Genomic DNA, 20,580 nt, shown 5'->3' with positions numbered 1-20,580 from the left:
AAACCACTCTTTTATTTAAACAGTGCACATGGCCAAATAATAGATGAGGAAATATATGAAGGGAAGGGAGTTGCTTTGTCGCATTTATTATGCTCATCCTTATCATACTTGGCTGCTGCTGCAGACAGGCCTCACTCTGAAAAATTTCCCTCATTAACTCACCCTAAAACATTTACAGAACATCTGAATAATTGATATAATTTATGGTTTGATTGAGAGCAAGCCATTGTCTCTCAGAAAACCCCAAAATAAAACCCTGGAGAGGAAATTCTGCAACATGCATTAAAATACAGAGCAGTTAAGTTGTTTAAAGAAAAAAAAATGCAAGAAATGCTTAATGCAAGTGATAAAACTGAATGAGACAGTGATTCCAAACATCCAATTCTACAAGTTCCATACAGTAAATGGAACCAATGTACTATTAGTGTTACAGGCTTTTTAAATAACATTTTACAATGTCTACCTTTTAAAAAACAACCACTACTAATATCTCATTTTATACTTGGCAGCTTGATGTTAGTTCTGTATTTGTAGTGTTACTGCAGACCTTGCCTTCTGCCTGTAAGTGAAATTATGGAAAAGGTGGCAAGTGCTTGGATGACAGTCTGTATTAAGTAGGCCACTATGGAGTACGGTTTAGATATAACTTCTGTTTGATGCTTAAAATTACATGAAGACAGTAACTAATTCGGCTGATTCACAGGTTTTATCTAACCAGTATTGGCCTATGCAAAACAGATATCTATACCTGAACTAATCAATGTAAACTCCAGTTTTGGTCAGAAAGGAGAGACTGACATTTTCAAGTTAGGATAGTATAGCTGTCTACACTCCACTTTGATGTATTTTACCCTAAAATGTTTATTTTTCACCATTTAACTTTAAAAGACATGTATATAATAGACATTTTAAGTTAGATGAGATGAAACCCCCTCCAAAAAAATCAAGGTTTGTTATAGCCTGCATGAACACAAAGGTGAATATGGAGCATGGAGTATGGACTTCGTAGTTACGGAAGCTAGAGATACAGTATTGTTTGGTGAGAGGCTGGTCCTTACCAAAGCAGGTGAAGTCAAGCCTTTCAACTGGGAAGATGAATGAGATTTAAAGCTATATTGTGATCTAGGAAAAAAATAAATAAACTGCTAGTAGGCTTGATGAAAGGACCTGCTGAAACAATGAACGTGCCTACAGTACCACAAAGTACTTGGTTTTGCAGGCCCCAACTTCTAAGTGTGTGTCAAAGAGCAACATCTTTTACATAAAGTTGGATGTGTAATATTCCCTGTTTAGTGCAAAACGGAAATAAGCACCTGGGAATAAGATCCACAAAGCAGCTGGCAGAGTGGAGAGTTTCCTGTAGAGATAAGAGGGCAATGCTGATGAGCTCCTTGGAAAGGACATGTCATCGACATATGAGCCAGCTTTTCTCACAAAACACAGGAAGAAGCTGCAGCATCTGGTAGGCAAGTGGTTATAGCACTCACCTGAAATGTGCAGATTAAATTCGAATCCTTTCTGTGCTCATGTCACTGAGTAAATCGCTCAGGTACCATGAAATACTCTGTGATAGTGCTTCCTTAGTTTCTGCCTGTGCGTGGGACACAGACACAAAGAGTGACTTTATATTACAGTGGTTCAGATTCCCACCTAAGAAGAGGAGACCGTGTTCCAAGTCCCCAAGCCAATACATTTTTAAGTGTTTTTATACAAAGTGGAACAGCTTCCGCAGGGGAGGTGGTTGAGGAAGGTCTACTTTAGAACAGTCTAGGATCTGGTGAGTGTGGAGCTTTTGTGAGTGGAAGAAGACACAGATGAATGTCAGCTAAGGCACAGATGGACCCTGATGGACCGTGAAATCCACTGATCCTTTGCTTTGTGCATGCTTTAGCCCTCCTAGGCTTGGTGCAGCAGATCTGCATATTTTTCCATGCATTGGGGTGGCTAGAAAAAATCCTATTTTCAGAAAATTGTATGGGTTTTTAGACATTTAACAACATAATTCTTTGTATGTGACAGGCATATAGAGGTAAAATTACTTAAAATGATTTGAAAATGAATGGGTCAGCTGTCACTCATTGCAACACGTTTGCATGTATTTATTTTTAATGTGTTGTTGGAAGCAATCACTTTCTATTTGCTCATTTAAAGTTGTGCCACGGTATGGGAATGCCTAATGATAAAGCAAGCTAGGTACGTGCCAAGTATATTGTGTTCCTCTGATTCCAGCCCAGTAGGCTGGAGTTAAAATAATTCAGCTGGCTCAGCAAATGTGTGCAGGCCATTTGTGGCAGCACTGTGTAAGTGGCAGGAAGGCTAACTCAGGGGTTCCTTTATTTTTTGCCCTCAGTGTTTTAAGCACACCAGGACAAGATTTGCACAGTCAGAAATGCTGATTCTTGTGGCTTCGGTTCCCTGCATTGTGCTGCTTCTGGCATCACATTCCAGCTGTTTATGCATGTCTAATATAACTCCTAAGGGCATTTGTAAAGGAAAACAAGCTGCCCCTTAAAAGAAGGTACTCCATTTTACAGAAATTACAGTGGCTTGAATCCTACTGTGCCTCAGCCTGTGGCACAGCATCTGGGACACTATAGAGTTTTCACCGGGTTTTACAGCTGATCAGGAAAGGTGTGACTTGTAAGATTTTATTGTGTGAGAGAAATGCATCCCTGTTGCGTATCTATTTTAAAATAACGAATTTATAGTATCACCTTTGCTTGCTAAGTGCTTCTCTTCTGTCTCAGATGGGGGCATGCTGTGTTTTGGGCATGGTAGTGGACATTGCAGTGCAGAGCTGGAGTGTAGCCTCAACTACAGAAATGTATGATTCCCCTTGGAGAAGACAAGCTCCCCAATAAATGCTGTATGTGCTGAGCAGCAGTATGTGGCTCCTCAGAAATTTTTGGCTCAATATTCAGGACCTGCAGAATGGAGCTTGTACCATTCTGACAGTCTTTAAATGCTAGTTTCCTTGCTTGTATTGTTTGCTGGAGCATGGAGGACAGTATATTCCATTTTATTTTAACAAGAAGAAAACTCTAAAAACTTTGAAAACTGATGCTATTCAAATACATCGTGAACAGGAGCAAAATCTCCTGAAACAGGCATGCCTCTCTTCATGATGAAATGGTAGCCACTGTCATAAAAGCAAGCTCATTTTGCATAGTGTGCGCAAAGTATCCCAGGCTCGAGGTTGTCCAGGGAGGAGACATGGTTCTGCTAAACGTTAGAGCATCGAATGTGCAGCACTTCCTTTTCTGAAAGACCACTCTATGTTCTGACTGCATTGAAATGTTTACCATAGAATATTCAGCTATTAAATATCTGTTTGCTATAATTTTTCAGAGCTTTGGGTGAGATCCATTTTGCCTAGCTTTAGAGATATAATTCATTTGTGTGGTGGTGGTATCATCTGAGGTGCCCTAGGGAATCTGAGACATCTCCAGAAGACTTGCCAAGTGGAGATTTGTGCTCTTGTGGATTAGCAAATGGAGGTCAGGTACCTAAGGTGACAGTAGATAATGCTTTTTTAAAGACAACTGAGTAAAGCTCCTCATTTCTACACTGAGAGAGTGATTCTAAGCTCCTGTTTACAGACATAAAGATGAAGATGCACTCTTAGAGTATTATCATCTCCTCTTAAAGCCAACATTTAAAACAGGTCAGATGCACTGCATCCTGGAAATGCCTATTCTTCTTCATTCCTTGATTCATTCATATCAGAAAAGTTTAGAAAATTAGCTCATATGTGTATTCCAGACATTTAAAGTCATATGATTTACCTGGTAAACAAAAGAGAAAACCTGCTGTTGCCTATATATACAATCTTTACTTAAAAACTTTTCAGGAAAGTTTTTCCTTTTTGCAAGGAAAAGCAAAGTACAAACACAATTGGGAAGGATACTGTACCTTTGACATGAATAATGTCATTAATGTCATTAGCTAGCTACTGTTTAGCCTACTGTGAGAGTAATAGTATAAAAAACCCTATGACATTATGTTGAGATACATCTGAATGGACCAGTCAATTCAAATCAGAATGAGCTTTTACTATATAAAAGACATCTGGTATTTGGATATTTGTAATATATAATATCTATGAAAATGTATTTTTACTATAAAATTATTGGATAAAGGTCAAGTAACTATGAGTGAACAGCATATATATGAAGGTACGTCAACTCATGGGATACTATACCCCAAGTTTACTTTGGGGTTATGGATATCAAACATAGCTAATTAGTGAATATTGCAACTGGTTCATAAGAGATTAAGAGAGTCATAACTATAACCTTTTCAGGACTGTTTTCCAATATGTATCATACCTTGCGCTATCTCCATATTCTTTCTGATATGCTGTGATTGTGACTACGAGAGCATTTGTATTTTGTTATAACTAATTTTAATTCTTTTGCCAAAGACAGTAAATCACAATTAGTGTATTTTTGTGAACACACATCTCCACTAATAGTTTGATTATTTTACTTATTATAAGCCAACAAACAAACAAAAAAGAACAACTGGAACTCAAGCTGTTCAGAAATGTGGAGGTTTTTTTCAAATAAATATCTTTAGTTTGTGAAGGAGTTTAGAATATAACACATAGTGTCCTATTTTGTTGTAGGTCTCCTATGTAAAAGCTATTGACATCTGGATGGCTGTGTGCCTTCTCTTTGTCTTTGCTGCGTTACTGGAATATGCAGCAGTCAACTTCGTTTCACGGCAGCACAAGGAGTTTCTGAGACTTCGAAGAAGGCAAAGAAGACAAAACAAGGTACAGCTGCTCTTTACTAAAGGTGATCGAGTTTGCCCTGATAACATGCTGACAGTCTGAGTTCTCACCTCAGTTCTTCTTTCTCTGGAAAGAAAGTCTCAATCTAAGGTTTCCTTTTGAGTGATTTACTCCTTGACAAAGATCTGAAACTGGCTACTGGGTTTATTTGCCGCTCATTGACCTTATCTATAAATGTCAATAAATTAGTCACTGATTCTGAGATTTTTATTCTCTTCTTGCAATTTCTGAGGCAGCTGTATCCTATTAGCTATTCCAGGCCAGACTGATGTTACATTCTCTTTCAATCCCTGAAAGTCATGCTATTGTGGGATATCTACTAGTAAATAAGATACTGTTGAAAGCAGCAATGTAGATACATTTCTCAGACATCTTTCAAATGTGCTGACATTAGCAGATGTTTGAGACCTGTCTTTTCTGGTATCACCCTAGCTAGTCATGTTAAACTGGGAGATACCTTAGGAGAGCCTATTGCAGGAGTGATCAGCCGTTCCAGCCTCACTTGTACGTCACCAATGACTGGGGTCATTCCTAGCTGAAGCCAGTATTTATGAGACTGAAAAATAGAGACTAGGAAAATTTCCTTTCTATTTTCCACTATTTCACAGTTTATTGCTGATACTAGCTTGAAGTTGTTAACAAAAGAACTCTCTGTGAATATCATTATCAGATTATTTTGCATCAGTGACTGAAATGTAGAAGAGAGTTTTGTTTTTATCCTGAACGTCAGTCTGGAAACATTTTTAGGAAGTCTATCTGGTTTTCCTCAGTTTTTCTTTGGTAAACTGAAAAAGAATAGACATTAAATTGAATTATAGTCCAGTTATCATAGTTCCTGCATTTATAAGAACTTTACATTATTCATCCTTCCTACTGTCACTAGTTTTCTGTATCAGTAGAAACATTTAGGTCTACTGCTGCCCGTGAAGATTTGGTAGGTAAAACAAATATTCACTTGAGCTGTAAAAGCAGCAAATAATGGGTTCCTTTACAAGAGGGATGACAACAATGGCACAGGGCATTTTTGTTTTGACATGTCTGTCTAACAAATGTTCTGTAGCTAATGTATTATTTGATGGATGCTCTGGGAAGCAATCCAGTGCTGTCCTCTGGCTTAATGTTATTTTTAGGTGAGTTGAGATTCCCGTTAAGATTAGATTACCAGAGAGAACAGAAATGCTTGCCAGATGTAGGCACACATGCCAGGTGCACCGCCACGGAAGCCTTTGTTTCTGAGAACAGTAGAGCAGCAGCAGAAGCTGCTATATTTGGTCTGTGATTTCAATTTTGGATACAACATTTTATTCAGAGGTGCACAAGTCAGCAAGACACCAACACCTCTAAGGAACAGTATGGCCCTGACATCATTCAAAAATGATGGAGCTTTGGTCCATGTAAATGGTCACTCATCTGCTGTGGGAATGATGCTCTGGTGACTATTAAAACAAAAGTATTTTTAAAAAATCACCAGAAGATCTGCATTTATCCTAAGCCTGGTACATGGCTTCTATACAAAATGGGAAATGCTTTAATTAAATACAAGCAAATATTCTACTGAAACAAGAGACAGCTCTCTGTTAGCACAGGCTTGCTTTTACTTTCCTATGAATTTGGGTGCTCATTTTTCAGAATAGGGAATAATGTTACAAAGGCCATCTTTTATGATGTGGTGTCTGCATCTCTTTACCTGAGGCTGTTTCTCATGATTTTCTCAGTTTATTTTGTCTTGAAGGTGATTCATGTTATTTTGCATGATGGTCTTCTCTAACTGAGCCATTCTTCTCTTTGTGTGTTGTATGTGTTGTTTTTGTTACCATTGCACTATTCCCATTTTTGCTGCTGCTATCTGTGCTGACAATCTGGGGACAGGCACAGACTGTGACTGTTGGGAATGAAAGTGTCGAGTCCGTGCGGCGCATGAATGGCTTGCGGAGCAAAGAGTCATCAGCTCATGGGACAGTGAATCAGATCGGCAATTCAAGTTTGAGGGTAAAACTGTAGTGAGAAAGAGAAAGCAAGAGAAAGTTTTAGCATTTGCACCGATGTCATAAATCATTAGAATGGATGATTTCCATGGCATCAGTAGTAACCTCTTGTATTCTCTTTGCTAAATGTCAACCTTGAAATATACAGTACTGTCCCCAGCATGAACAGCAGTTTCATGTTACACATTCCTGTGGCCCACCTTTATGCTTGCTTTTTTTCCGTGACTGGATTGTGCCACTCTCATTCCAAACCTCCTAAGAAAAGTGCATGTGTATTTTGTAACCTGGTCCTGTGATAAATATAGAGTGAGCAGGAACAGGAGCACAGGAAATGCCTTGAGACAGAAAATCCTGCATTGTCTCATCTTTCAAATGAGTACATTCCACTAAAACTATGATGAAATTTTTGTGGGTATCATACCAGTTCCTGAACCATCAACATGCAATATTCCTTCTCATCATGTCCCAAACCCTGTTTAGTGAAGAAGGAATACCTATGAATCCAAAATATATTCATTGGTTTCTTTTTACTTGTCAGAAAAGAGCCATGAAATCTTTTACATAGTGTAATGTGTAGCAAATCTGAAGCAATATCATAGCAGCTGATAGATCCAGATTATAGGTGAGTAGTGAAGATAATAAAATCAGTGATAGAGAGAGAAATGGGCTTGGTGTGCAGCTCTCTGCTTGGTACTGGTGACTGGGAAATGAAATTTATTCATTTAAATAAAATAGGACCAGAATTTAAATCTTTCAGAAGCTGATTTCCCAAAACAAACACATTGCTTGAATAGCGTTTGAGCTGTAATATGCCTCTGACTTTAAACTCTGTAAAACATTACGTGACTATAAGATGCAGATTATTTCAGTGGATTTGGTGAGCTATAAAGAGAATTGGTGGTTTTAAGAACTGAACTAAAAAACATAGTTACCGTTACACAGCAAAATTAGGATAGAGGGTTTGCAATATGATAAGTTGCTGACTTACAGAGCCATGATATCAAACAGTGGAAGAGAGCTTTCATTTCTGGAGCCTTCCTAATGTAGAAGTAATCGTATTTAAACATATACAAAACCAGACATAACAAGGAAATTGCCAGGGTCTCTCTAGAATGCAAGACCAATAAGACTATGCTGCTACTGGATAGCTGATGTCATGCAACTGCAAACGAGTCCAAGTAAGTACTCAGCATCGCATGTGTCATCAGTCACTTAGGTGTCGTAGCCCAGCTTAGGTGCATGTAGGGCCGAGTTATTCTCTAGCTAAGGAAAGTTTGGATAAATCTCTCTTCTGTATTTATAGATTGCATATACAGCCAGATGGTACACAGAGGCCATGTCTCCATAGTATTTTTGCTGCAAACTCCTAGGAACTGGAGCTCCAGCGGTGCTGATTTCTTCTAGAGGAAGAAACTAGTTTGCACTTGAGAGGTGAACAGAGGAGACAGACTAGGCCAAGGCCATGTCTATGTTTCCCTTACCCATATATTCAGCCTACGAAGGTAGATGTTTTAGGAGTGATGCTATCATAGCAGCAGCTCAGTACTTTCCTGCTCAAAAGGAGACCTGCCTGCTGAGAGGAACATAGGCTATAGGGCCTATGTAGGGCACAAGAAGGCTTACACTCAGCTTGACTTGCTGAGTTATCACTTACAGTTCTAAGAGTTTATAGTGAATGTACATCCAATAGTGACAAACAAGAGAAAAAGGGGTGATTGCACATTTATACTACATCATTCAGTTCTAATTTGAGGAGACAAGAAATAGGTAATAAAGCACATCTGGCCAAAATTCCTGGATTAAGCAGTTAGATCTACAGAGCAAGGAAAAAAATATTTTAAGTTTTGTCAGCTTGCTTCTCTACTTTCATTATTGCCACTGCTGGATTTTGTTCTGCCTTGTGTGGCAACCTTCAGAGCATTACATGCAAGCACAAGAACCTGAGTCTGTCAGATTTCTTAAGCCAAAAGTCAGATCCAATAAATAGTGGTTAATGTTTCTCTAGGAAAGCTTAGGCTGTACTGCTGATGGTCCAAACATTGCATTTACAGCTGAACCATTGACCTGTCATTGTATTATGGAAGATTGCACTATCAGGACCTGTTGCAACCTTCTAAACAAAATAAAACCCTATATGCCCAGCTAATCAGCTCTTGAACTCTTCTGAATTCCCCAAGCAGTTTCTGTTAGAGACAGTATTCAGTGCTTGTCTTAAAGATTTGTGTAGCCTTCCTGCACACAGTGGAATACATCCAGCACTAACAGTACTTCTCTGATGAGGGAAATGGTTGCCTAATTATTATATATCATGATATACTCCCTTTTGTATAGACAGCGCATGGGCTGCAGGAGCCATGAGCACAGTGGTATTGAGGGCACAGTACAGTTTCATTATATTAGTGTTTAAATTTGTATAGTGCCAGATCACCTGGAAGAAAAATACTTCTTTTTAAAAATATGGTTTGTAATAATCAAATGAGATTTGTTATTCTTCAAAATGATGGTATTCAAGGGAAGTAGAAGAGCTCAGCTTACATAAATTCCCATCATTCCTTTTTGAAAACTGTAATTATTATGTTATATGATCAGTACTCAAAATGAGTCACAGTACAACAGTATTCATACCAGCATCTCAAAGGTGACTTACCTGCCCCCTGGTCCTAAATTGTGTATGTGGTGGTTACTGTTATGGCCAAGAATAAGGGTCAAGTTTGGGACTGTTAGTGTTAATAGAAATACTTTCTATAACTAGAACTAAAAATCGTGCAGCTGGAGACTTCACAGACTTTAATCCCATGTGCAGGGGGTGCAGAGCAATACAAATAGTAATGCTGTGTCCAGTAAATTTCACATGCATACAGATTAGCAAAGGGAGGCAGAACTGGTACTTTCAAATGAAAGATCTGGGAGTGAGACTAAATGATTACAGCAGAAAAAGATAACTCTGCTAAGCAAAGACAGAAACATTTGGTAGAAGAGTTTAGAGAACTGCTGTTCTCTGGGAGAGCTGTCAGGGGAGAGACAGATGCCTGAAATGTCCAAACAAAATCATCTTGACAGTCAAGATGATAAAATATTTGCATCTTTAGAAAGAAGAGTTACTCATTGAGTAACTCATTTTCAGAGGCCATCTCTGCCGTTTTGATCATGTTGAGATCCCTCCGTCAGACCTCCAAAAAATGTTCTAAGATTTCCTAGACTTGCCAGCTGTGAAAGTCAGTACCTTTAGCCTGACTTTACCTTCAAAACACTTGGTACTACTGTCCCCAATGGAAATTTTTATGCGCTAACATCCGTGCGTACAGTGCACACAGTTTGCGTTATGTAACATGCCGCATCATGTGAATAATGGAAGTGCTCAAGGAAAACCCTTCTTGCTGTGCTATTTTTGGTACTCGCAAATCAAGCTCAAGCACATGAGTTTCATTGTGAAAAACAGGAATCGAGGCTGAATGGCTTTCTCTCTCTTTGACTTCTTCCTTACTTAACAGATTAAACACAGGGTAGATTCTGTTGTAGATAAACACCCTCGAGATGTTGTGGGTGTTTTTTATAGCAAAAAAACTTTTCTTTTGCTAATGCAACTGCATTAGCACTTGAATGTAACTGCATAGAAAAATCTAGGAGAAGATAAATACACCAAAATGACTGTTTAGCTTGATGTTATAGTTGGATATACTACCGCTTTGAGCCTGTTAAACAATAGATAGGGACAACACATTTGCATAGGTAAGTCAACTTGTGATTTCATGTCCTTGCCTGATTTTTTATTGTGAGCATGAATAGCGTAGGAATGGGCTTAGTTAACATCAGAGTATTTTTATTGTGTATTAAATAGCCTTGCTAAAATAGGTTTAAACATTTAAATGAAAACATCATTTCAAACTAGAAAAATGTCACATTAGAAGTTCTTTGTCTAGCTGTAGGCATAAGTCTAGAGTCATGTTAGAGGGAGAAGAGTCCAAAAAAAAAAAAAAAAAAAAAAAAAGAAAAGAAAAGAAAAGAAAAGAAGGAATTCAGCCATGGGGGTACACAAGCAACAGATCAAAAAACATAGTAGCAACAGTCTGTCCAGATGGCCCAGAGCAGATGAGAGAATACAGGTACAGCAGCAGCTAGAAATAGAGAAAATAGGAGGAATGAAGGATCTAAGCTTCCTGGAAACACATTTTTTCCAGAGAAAAACAAACATAAACAAAGAAATTGTGGAAAACTTTTTTTATATAAAGTACTGTTTGGAACTGTTGCAAAAAAGAGTTAAAGCTTTACTCATAATATAATTGGAGAAAGAACGCTAAGATGAAAACTCAAAGCACAGGAGCATCTGTGTTTGATATATATTATCATCTCAGACACAGTAAGATGATAGATTTTATGTTGTTTTTCACTCCAAACCAAGAAACGGAAGAGAAAATGAGTAGTCACATTTCAAGGGAGAAAATCTTGGAAACCTTTCAGGTGCATTAAAAATTGTGTGATTAAAGGCAGACTAATTTATGGAAAATGTAATATCAGTTTGCAGGAGAGATTATTTAAACAGCTTAACCATTGAGAAACTCCTCCAAATATCAAATGTTTAATATCTAAACAGTAATGAAAGCTGGAATAGAACAAATAGGCAGCTGAAGAAGTGGAATCCAGGTGCCAGAGCAGGGGCAGATTAGCCTGCAGAGCAAAATTCTTAATTCTGTAAAAATAAAACATAAAAGAAAAATACCTAGTCTAGGGGTAGTGGAAACTAGAGAAGTGGAAACTAATGAGTTGTTAAGCCACAAAAATAGTGACTCTTCATAGTCACTGAAATGATCAGAATGACTCCACAGTTCAACACTGTCAGGAAACTCGTGTTTGTAAATTAAGGATCTATCACCATCTAGAACATGGAAAATTCATTATTATTAAATAAAAATAAAAACATGCTACTGTATGTTTTCAGGGGAGAAAAAAATTACTAACTGTGCTGTCAACAACGGTTATCTACATAACGAGCGTGATGCAGCCACCTTGTAGCTGTTGTTCCAGCTTCCGAAAGTTACCACTCCTCAGGCAAATAGGAAGATCTAAGATACACTGTTTTGGTACATATAATGCATTCACATTACTAATACAAACATTATGGAAGCTTCAGAAGATAAAGCACAGGAAGATGAAATATTGTTCGGAAGAATCATAATTATTACAACATGGATTACTCTGTGGGAAGAAGGCATGGAAAATCAAACCATAGGGACCAGGCACTGTACCAAAGCACCAAACAAGACATGATGCAGTATGATGATTCATGCGGGCCACCTTCCAAATACCATAGCAAATCAGAACTTAATAAAATTAAGATATGGGGCCACAGAACAGTAGTACTACTATATTTCAGAACTGAGACTGTAAAATGACTGTATACTCCATCACCTTGAGACAGGTAGAACTGGAAGAAAGGCAGAAGGTGTATTTGATAAAGGTTTTTTGTTGTTTAGTTGGTAGTGTTACTTCTGCTTTAGAAACTCAGAGTCCTCCCTTGTATGTACCCAGCATGCTGCACATGAAACGATCAGTTCTAACCTGACAAGCCTTGGGGACTGAAGTTTGCACTTCACTTGAGTGAGTTTGTCCTGGTAGTTACTCATGAACAGCAGGAAATATGCCAGAAATGAACTCTGCAGTTTTCCAGCTCATAAAAGGTGCTCTCCAGCTGGGTGCAAATGTCTCATTTTTCATTATACCTAGGGGAGAGTACAAGCTGAAAATAGGGCAGAGGAAGCTAAAAAAAGCCAGGAAGCCATGTTCTTATCTTTGATGCTTTAAAGCAACAAGAAGTAGCTTTTCAAGAAACACATGCTAGAGGAACTAACTGTGTTTTCCAGACTATTTTTTGAAATTCATGATTATTTTGTTGGATCTGTTCTGGCCCACCTTATTTCAAGAAAAGAGATGATGAAAAAATATTGAATACAAATTTCATCAAGAAAAATGAAGATGGGGGACTTCAGTATGAGTACATTTGACTTACACTGTCCCTACTCAAGACTCCAAAAAGAGAGTAAAAAGCCAGTGTAACAAAAGGTTTTACCTCTTTTTGCCTTAGGCTCCATAAGGAGTCAAGGAAACAGCTTTGCCTCAAATTTGTCTCCTTGCTCTTGCCTGGTAGGTAATGTATCTTTACTCTTTTTCTTGCCTAGACTTAGGCCCCAATAAGCCCCTGATCTCAGGGTTTCCCACTGCAGTGATGGTCCAGCCCTCTGTGCTGTGAGAGAGCAAAAAGACCTGGTAGAAAAACAGTTTCTGAGCCCCCAGTACCATGGGTTCATCAGGGCACTTCATATCAGCTCTAAGTTCTGCCCTGAGTTTTATTTTCAACAGCTTAGTTTTTCAGTATGAATAAATATAAATTAGTATTTCTGCAAGAGAATGAAAGGGTAACAGTGTTAGAGCATAATATGGGCTAAGGGTTTCAGCTGTATCAGTGTATTTCAACCCTTAAATGCAACTGTGCTAGTCCTGCACATCTCCAGAGATACAACACCAGTTGTATCAAATTACATTGTAAATTGGTGAGATGGGCAAGTGTTCAGTAGGATCCATGAAATGCATATTTACATCTGACCCAATTAATCCCGTTCTCCACAGGGGGAAGAAGCTGCTATTTGAAAGTAATTAATTGTGAAGCATTCTGTAATGATGTTGTCCAAATGACATTGTGCAAAACCAAATTGTATTAACTAGACTGTTGAAACCTCATGCTGTCTGAAGGTCTCAAAAACTTCATGCATTCCAGTGAAATCCACTTTTTTAGTACTTTTAAAAAAGTAGTGCTAAAACCATTTGTTTTTCTGTTTTCCTTTTCTCCAGAAGGTAAACAAGATTGTTTTGTAATTCTTGTTCGAGTTTATAGCCATTGCTTATAGCAAACTGATCAGTCAAAGCCTGATTCTGACACTTTTAGTTTGATTTAATCATCAGAGGTGCTTACTTCATTAGATCCACTGCTAGAGAAAGATACTATTTAGTGTGAATACAAAAAGAACACAAAAGAAGCAAGCTACATTTCAAATTTGGAAGTGTCTGTAAACTTACCGCCAAGCCCAGTCACAGATCACTAAAACCTCCTAGTGAGGAAACATCAGCAAATAACGCATTTCTTTTCTTTGTGACTGCACTCTTCTCAGGGTATCTCAGAGCTGATCAGTCCTTTTCTAGAGCTGACACAGCCCTGATTCTGCCTCAGCAACTCTTCTTTGCTCCAATAGTGTCAATGCCAAGACAGACTGTTGATGTCATTTCTACTGGCAAGCCTAGCCTTCCAGTGGTTTGTTGAGCATCTTTGGTGTACTAAGTGTGCCATATTGTTTCTAGCTCTTGGATTAACAGATTTGAAAGGTCAGAAAAGACTGCTCTGGTTGCCTAATCTAAACATCTGGAGTAGCAGAAGCTAGGAACTGTACCTACAGATCCCTTTATCAAGTCTATAACTTCTGTCTGAGCAATAGCATAGCTCTTTGAATCATTTGACTTCTAATCTGGGTATATAACTTCTCACACAGATACTGTGTATGCATTTGTACACACATATATTTTATAATGCACTTGTATGAGTGAGTTATTTTACTATGATGACAAAGTTTTCTAATTTCTCTGTAGTATCATGACAGAAGGCCCCTACGAGACATGATACCTTTGTTTTGATGCTTCACCACAGTCTCTTCAGGTAGTTCTCCATGTAGTTTCCTAAGCTAGTTCTTTCTGCTAGTCACGTGGAAGTGCTCTGCCTGTGACTGACTCAAAGATTTTTCTGTTAAGCCTTCCCAAACTTGCTGGTGGTGGTGACCTGCCTCTGAGTGCTCTATAATCTTCATCTGTCAAAAGAAAAGCTAATTAAGAATGGAGATCACAAACTTTGTTCATTAGATATTATCTCAATTTCACTTATGTGAGATCTTACACTCCATTCTAGGAAAGCGAGTTCTATTTCCTCTTCAGGGCATAAAGCCTTATGTTGGTAGCTTCATGGAGTAGCTATCATCTTCTCTGCACAAATTTTCCAAGAGGTTAATCCATGTGCTCTCTGTTAATTTATGCCAAATTTATTATTTCACTTCGCTAGAGTGCTTGCTTTTCTAATATGGTTTGTCTTAATTGTCAAGTTTACAGGAAAGAGCTGTATAACAGATATTCCTCAAAATCCAAGCTTTTGCCATATTCCATGTTCAGACTTTGCAAAGAACAGGGTAGAAACAGACACTGCAAGTCTCCCGATTTGCTCCATCTGCAGAATTTTACTCCTGTAGGCTTTCCTTATGTGCTGAACACAGCAGGCAAGGGAAGTTACAAGGGTCCATTTTAGAGAACTAATTGAGTGTGATGCCATTACAGGTTGGTGAAATGGAGAGAACCTATATGTCAGAGCAAGCTCTTTCATGACTTTTGACACCTTCCATCTAGGAGGTGTGCTGCAAGACCCCTAATACCTTTTTTTAACCATTATGAGGACATTTCAATTAATTAAGATGGATTTGTCAGCTGCCATATTTTTTGATGTGTGTGCAGTATGGGTCTTGATACTACATGGGTACCCTATCCTAACTGTGAAAGATAGGAGACCTTGCAACTGCCAGGGGACTTCTCATGTGAAATTCAAGAAGGGGTATTCTTGTGTTTGCAGGTATTTACACTGACATGCAGATACATTCAAGTGTTCTGAAAATGACTTTGTGCTCTTGCTCAGCAATTTTCCAGCCTTTTCTAGGCTGCACCCCATTTCCTATAACCTTCCAGTGGCTCTTGCAGAAGATAATTGCCTTTCTTCCAAATTGGCCTTTTACAGGTGACAAACCAGACAGTTATTTTATTGCAGTTTGTTTACTGGGCCATAAGGTCAGCCAGTCTTTCAGCAGACAGGTGCCCTCATAGGCATCTGTGTGTGTGTGAGAGAGAGTGTGTGCATGTGTGTATGTGTGTCTAAGGTGAAAAAGCAGAGAAGGAGAAATATATTTTAGAAATTACTCTCCCTGCATTACCTTGGACTGTGATTCCAACATAGATCATCTGCTTTTTCTTGTGCCTGTCTACTTCATAATATCCATTTTCCCCCAGACTCTCAGTCCAGTGTGTCCTGCCATGCCTAGTCTTCAACTTTTCTTAATGTATTAATTCTCTCACTGAGTCTCATGTTTGGGTATCACGCTTTTCACTGCAGGTAGCCTCACCCATATTTCTAGCAATGATTTCTATGGCAAAAATAAAGAGGATATCTTGTTTCTTAATTTGTCTTCTGCCTTGAGAATTACTGCTCTGTGTAATATTTTCAGTTACTTCTCAACCTTTTCCTGAGTGGGAGCTTGGTTGCTCTCCTGCTCCACTCCCAAATCTGTTTTTTGGCTTTGCAGCCTTGTTAATGTGTTCTACATGTAGCATTTGTTTTGAGCTTCGCTTTTCTACGTGGCAAGGTTCAACTTTCTTGACACAGAACCTGCAGAGCTGGATACCTACTACTCTGCTAAATTAGAAGGTAAAAATAATAGAACTTTATTATAGATGTAATATTATGCTTAAAAACAATTGCTTTAATAATGCATACAGAAAGGTATAATACTGGATTTGGATTCTTGTCTTCAGATTTCACATCTTAGGCAAAATGAGCTTGTAATCTGTTTGAACTAAACGTACAGCATCATAGCTAAATGGCAAAGGCACTTCACAGGAACTTTTCTTTTGGCTGTTATCCAAACTTGGAAGTCAAATAGAGAGCATTACTGTGAAATTCTTGGGGGAGCTATTCAGCACTCAGCTATGTCTCTTCACAGTAGGAAGCTCCATTCAGAGAATATAAAACACAGCTCTACCATCTTAGTCCAAGACTCAGTCTAGCCCAGGAAGCTATCTGTGACAGCTGTCAATGGAGGAGGCCCAGAGAAGAAGGCAAGAGGAATGCAAGTTTACAGCAATATGTCCTCAGTATATCCCTCTAGGCTCCAGAAATTTTCAACTCAAGGACTTCCTAAGCCAGAGGTGGTATTTTAGTAATGCTAGCCTTTGCTATTTACATAGAAAACACAGTTCAGTGTTATATTCGTGAATTATTTAATGCTTTCTTAAACTGGCTATGAGTTGTTCATATCAGCTCCTCAGCATTGTGGAACTAGAAATACATATGGTCACAGGAGCAGCTAGGAATTCACACTGGGATTGAAAACAGTGGCGGAAGGGGAGGAAGACCTTTGAAAGATTAATCAAGAGATAGAAACAATAAAGCTATATGTATCATGAAAGCACCTAATGGAAATAATCTAAAATTGATTTTGCAAATTTTAATGTATATTCTCATCTGCTATTTGTCAAAAGCAAAGTAATACTGGGTTCAGTGACTGTGCCTGCAAGGAGTGTAGGGCTGGAGGAGAAAAGAGGAGAACTAGTTCTGTAAGGAATTTTCAGTATTTATATTTTCTTTCTGATTTGATTTGATATATTTGTAGTCATACAAAAGTATGAACAATAGTAAGAAAAATGTTATCTTATTTAAGGACTTCAGTATAAGCCAGCTTTAGCCTGCCCTTCAGATTTCTCAGATGATGGCCAGGGGACTATTGGTGGTCCTTAAGACATGCAAGAAAGGAAGCAAAGAAAAATGGGAGATACAGTAGTACAAAATGAACACTCAGAGTTATAGCCTGTCATTTATTTGGCTGTAAAAGAAATAACAGCATAAGTCTGTGGCAACACTGTGTGAGGTGGTCCGTATTTTTAAAGATTATTTTCTTCCATAATTAAAAATTTATCATGAAACATTCTTCTATGTCAGTTCTGCGGCACCCAAGCTTCACCTTTCATGTAGACTTCAGCAAGTGATTAGCTAGCTGTTGCAGTTCTCTTTTTAAATGTTTTCGAACACTGCCATTTGTTCCTTATTTTGGAGATGTCCTAGATTTTTCTGTCATGAACTACAGAGGAGTCAGTTCTGTGTTTTTCACTAATGGATTGGTCTTTTATTATTCTGCCCTTGTTGCTACTTGTGCTGGATGTTCATGTGGTGGAGAAATAAACTGTACTTTTTCATAGAGACCAGTGGGACTATGGGAAAAGAGTAATAAATCTCCAAAGAGGATAGCTTTCTGCAGGCACAGAAATGTTGTGTTGCTCCCTAGCTGCAAATAAAGACCCTTTTTTTTCAAATTTACACAAAGGATGTTTTCCTCCAAATACATGGCAGCTCTTTTAAGATGCTCTGGAGCTGTAAAGTCCTGTTCCTTTGTTATTTCTAGATACTGGGGATGCCTGTTTATGTTGTCTATCCCTTATTTTCTCTTTGATCTTTCTTCACTTTCCTTTGTGACTTATATTGTGTAATTTTGTTGTAAATATAATCTACTTGAATTTTGCTTTTTGACATGTGAAGATTGATGATTTTGTCATCCTTCTTTATTCTGGCACAGCATTTCCCTTTATTTGATGGGTTATCTTGTGGATATTTGTGTAGCTTGGGTTGAATAACAGATTTATATCATGACAAAGGATTTTTTTTCATCAGATGCCATGTTTGATCTTAAGAGTCGTTATTTCATGAATATTTTTCAAATTCCACATGATGCTAATAGACTGTTTTATTGCATGTGGCATGGCATCCCAGCCAAAGCGTTATTGGAGCTTCTTGTTGCCTAACCTGACTTTCCTGGGAGTTCTGCAAAGTATTTACCTTCTTCAACTATGAAGCAACAATTTACTCTCCTGCAGTAGGGTCTTATTCAGCAGATAGGAGATAGGAAAGGAGGCTTACCACACTGTATTTCTTGTGCAAACCAAGGATTGCCTTAACCTGAGACAGATGTCTGCACTCCCAAAGCATTATACCCTCGCAGGTAATTGGCAGGCCACAGTGGAATGTTAATTTTGGTCTTTCTTTATCCACAAGTCCTTCCTCTCTTGTCTTCCATATCAAGGGAAAGATAACTTAGGAACTGATACCAGATTCATGGGAGCCTGAGGATCCTTTATGCTAGGAGGCTTCGAAGCTTCAAAGCTGAGAGGCTTAAACTTTAGCCTTTTTGCATATATAAAGCATTACAATGTATAGAAAGCTGTTTGGCATGGCAAGGTGTTGATTTCTATTCCATTCTTCAAACTACAAATACAGAATCACAGGATCATGGAAAGCAGGACCAGAAGGGTCCTTGAAAGCCAGCTGGTGTAGCCAGGATCAGGCAGCACACTGAGAGATTTACAGTTGCCGAAAATATTAATCAGTGCTCTTAAACAGTTTCTTCTGTAATGTGCCCAGTATATCATGAGCGAGTTTAACAGAGATTTGTGAGAGACTGTTCCTCAGGGAGACTGTGAGCTGAATTATATCTCTTTGTGAATGTGCTGACCTGGATCTGAGTATTTCTGATTTACATCCTGTAATTCTCCTTGACTTCAAAGTACTCTTGGAGAAAAAAGGTCGCTAAAAAAGACTCTGAACAATTATTTACCATTCTGGACAATAATAACTATAGGGTCTTTCTATCCTAAGGCTCTTTGGTTCCTCTTCCTTCTACAGCAGCACAGGCTACACGGCAGCAGATGCTGAGGAACTGAAATACAGCTACAACAGTTTGTATGTTTGTAATTTGTGCCATCCTCCTACTGAGTTGTCTGCTTTCTAAGTCTTTGCTCTCGTCCTTTCTTAGCCCTGAGAACCCTTCACCCTCTAACACCTTTTAAAGGTTCCTCCTAACTTTAACTTCTGCCTGGACCAAGGAAGCAGTTTTTCACATTTTAGATGAGGAGCCACGATTAATTTAATACCTATTTTGACAGTGATATAAAACCCATATATACATGATGTAGTCTAGAAACAACCTGCCTGAGCAATTAGCTCAGCAATCAGACATTTACAAACTGTATGATCGAAGAGCAGAGTTATGGATTAAGGTGTATAATGATTTTCTTTATTTAATAGAAAAAACATGCAGAATTTTAATTACAATCAGGAAATTCTACGTTTCCTGCAAGTATTCATGGGGGTAGCTAATGTCATAACTGTGCTTTGGCAAGGAAGGACCATACAAAGCAAGACTGGAAAACTGGCAGATAGAAGTACAGTTTCTATTTCATGTCGGGCCTTGCAAAAGAACACACATCTGAAATGAATGTGTGACAAGCGGGGAGTATTGGATTTCTGTATGAGGAGTTGACAAGTCTGACAAACAGCAGCCATATATTATCTGTGATGGAAAAAAGATCACATCATTTATAACCTTTGAAGCAACAGGAAAACTGAACGCAACATCATCTTATAATGATCTAAGAGAGAACTGTCTCTCTTTTTTTCTGCCTAGTTATATATAGCTGTTAAAGAAGGCCCTGCTGAGCAGAAAATGGAGCATATGATCAAGGGCAGTCCAATGAGTCAATTTACTGACTAATACTGTACATTATCATGTCAAATATATAGCACCAGCAGTATGAACAATAATGAAGCCTAGTTTATTTCTTTCCTTGTAAATTGAAATGAAGATGTGATTGGAATTGTCACATTTGAATATATTAGTCAGATTCTCTTAATCATCCTAAATAAATTGCCTTATTCCTTATACTGACATTTACTTTATAAGCCTTTCTAAGACAGACAAACTGAAACCATCTATTATATGTATTTATTTAAAATATCCTCCATACACCTGTCCCCTCAAGTGATGGTTCAGTGGTCTAACACTTTGATATACCTGCTTCCCTCAGACCCAAACAAAGCATAATTTGGCCTTTTATCCTTTTGGAGAGAAATCATTCAGTTCAATGGCATGCAGAGACTCTGTAAGTGAATTAGCTCTAGGA

The 20,580-nt window shown here is 38.3% G+C and overlaps 1 protein-coding gene across 2 annotated transcripts in view; it reads left to right on the top strand.

Moving 5' to 3' along the window:
• GLRA2 (glycine receptor alpha 2) overlaps window positions 1-20,580 on the top strand; it is a 128,879-nt gene that overhangs the window by 95,149 nt on the left and 13,150 nt on the right. For both annotated transcript variants that reach the window (XM_062574500.1, XM_062574492.1), the window contains exon 8: window positions 4,628-4,777. In XM_062574500.1, the coding sequence (XP_062430484.1) occupies window positions 4,628-4,777 (150 nt within the window). The remainder of the gene's footprint in view (window positions 1-4,627; window positions 4,778-20,580) is intronic.

Source organism: Rhea pennata, chromosome 1 (genome assembly GCF_028389875.1).
Source record: "Rhea pennata isolate bPtePen1 chromosome 1, bPtePen1.pri, whole genome shotgun sequence".
In the NCBI taxonomy this organism is placed as follows: Eukaryota; Metazoa; Chordata; class Aves; order Rheiformes; family Rheidae; genus Rhea; species Rhea pennata.
The sequence above is the reverse complement of the archived record's forward strand: the minus strand, read 5'-3'. Positions and strand labels throughout refer to the sequence as shown.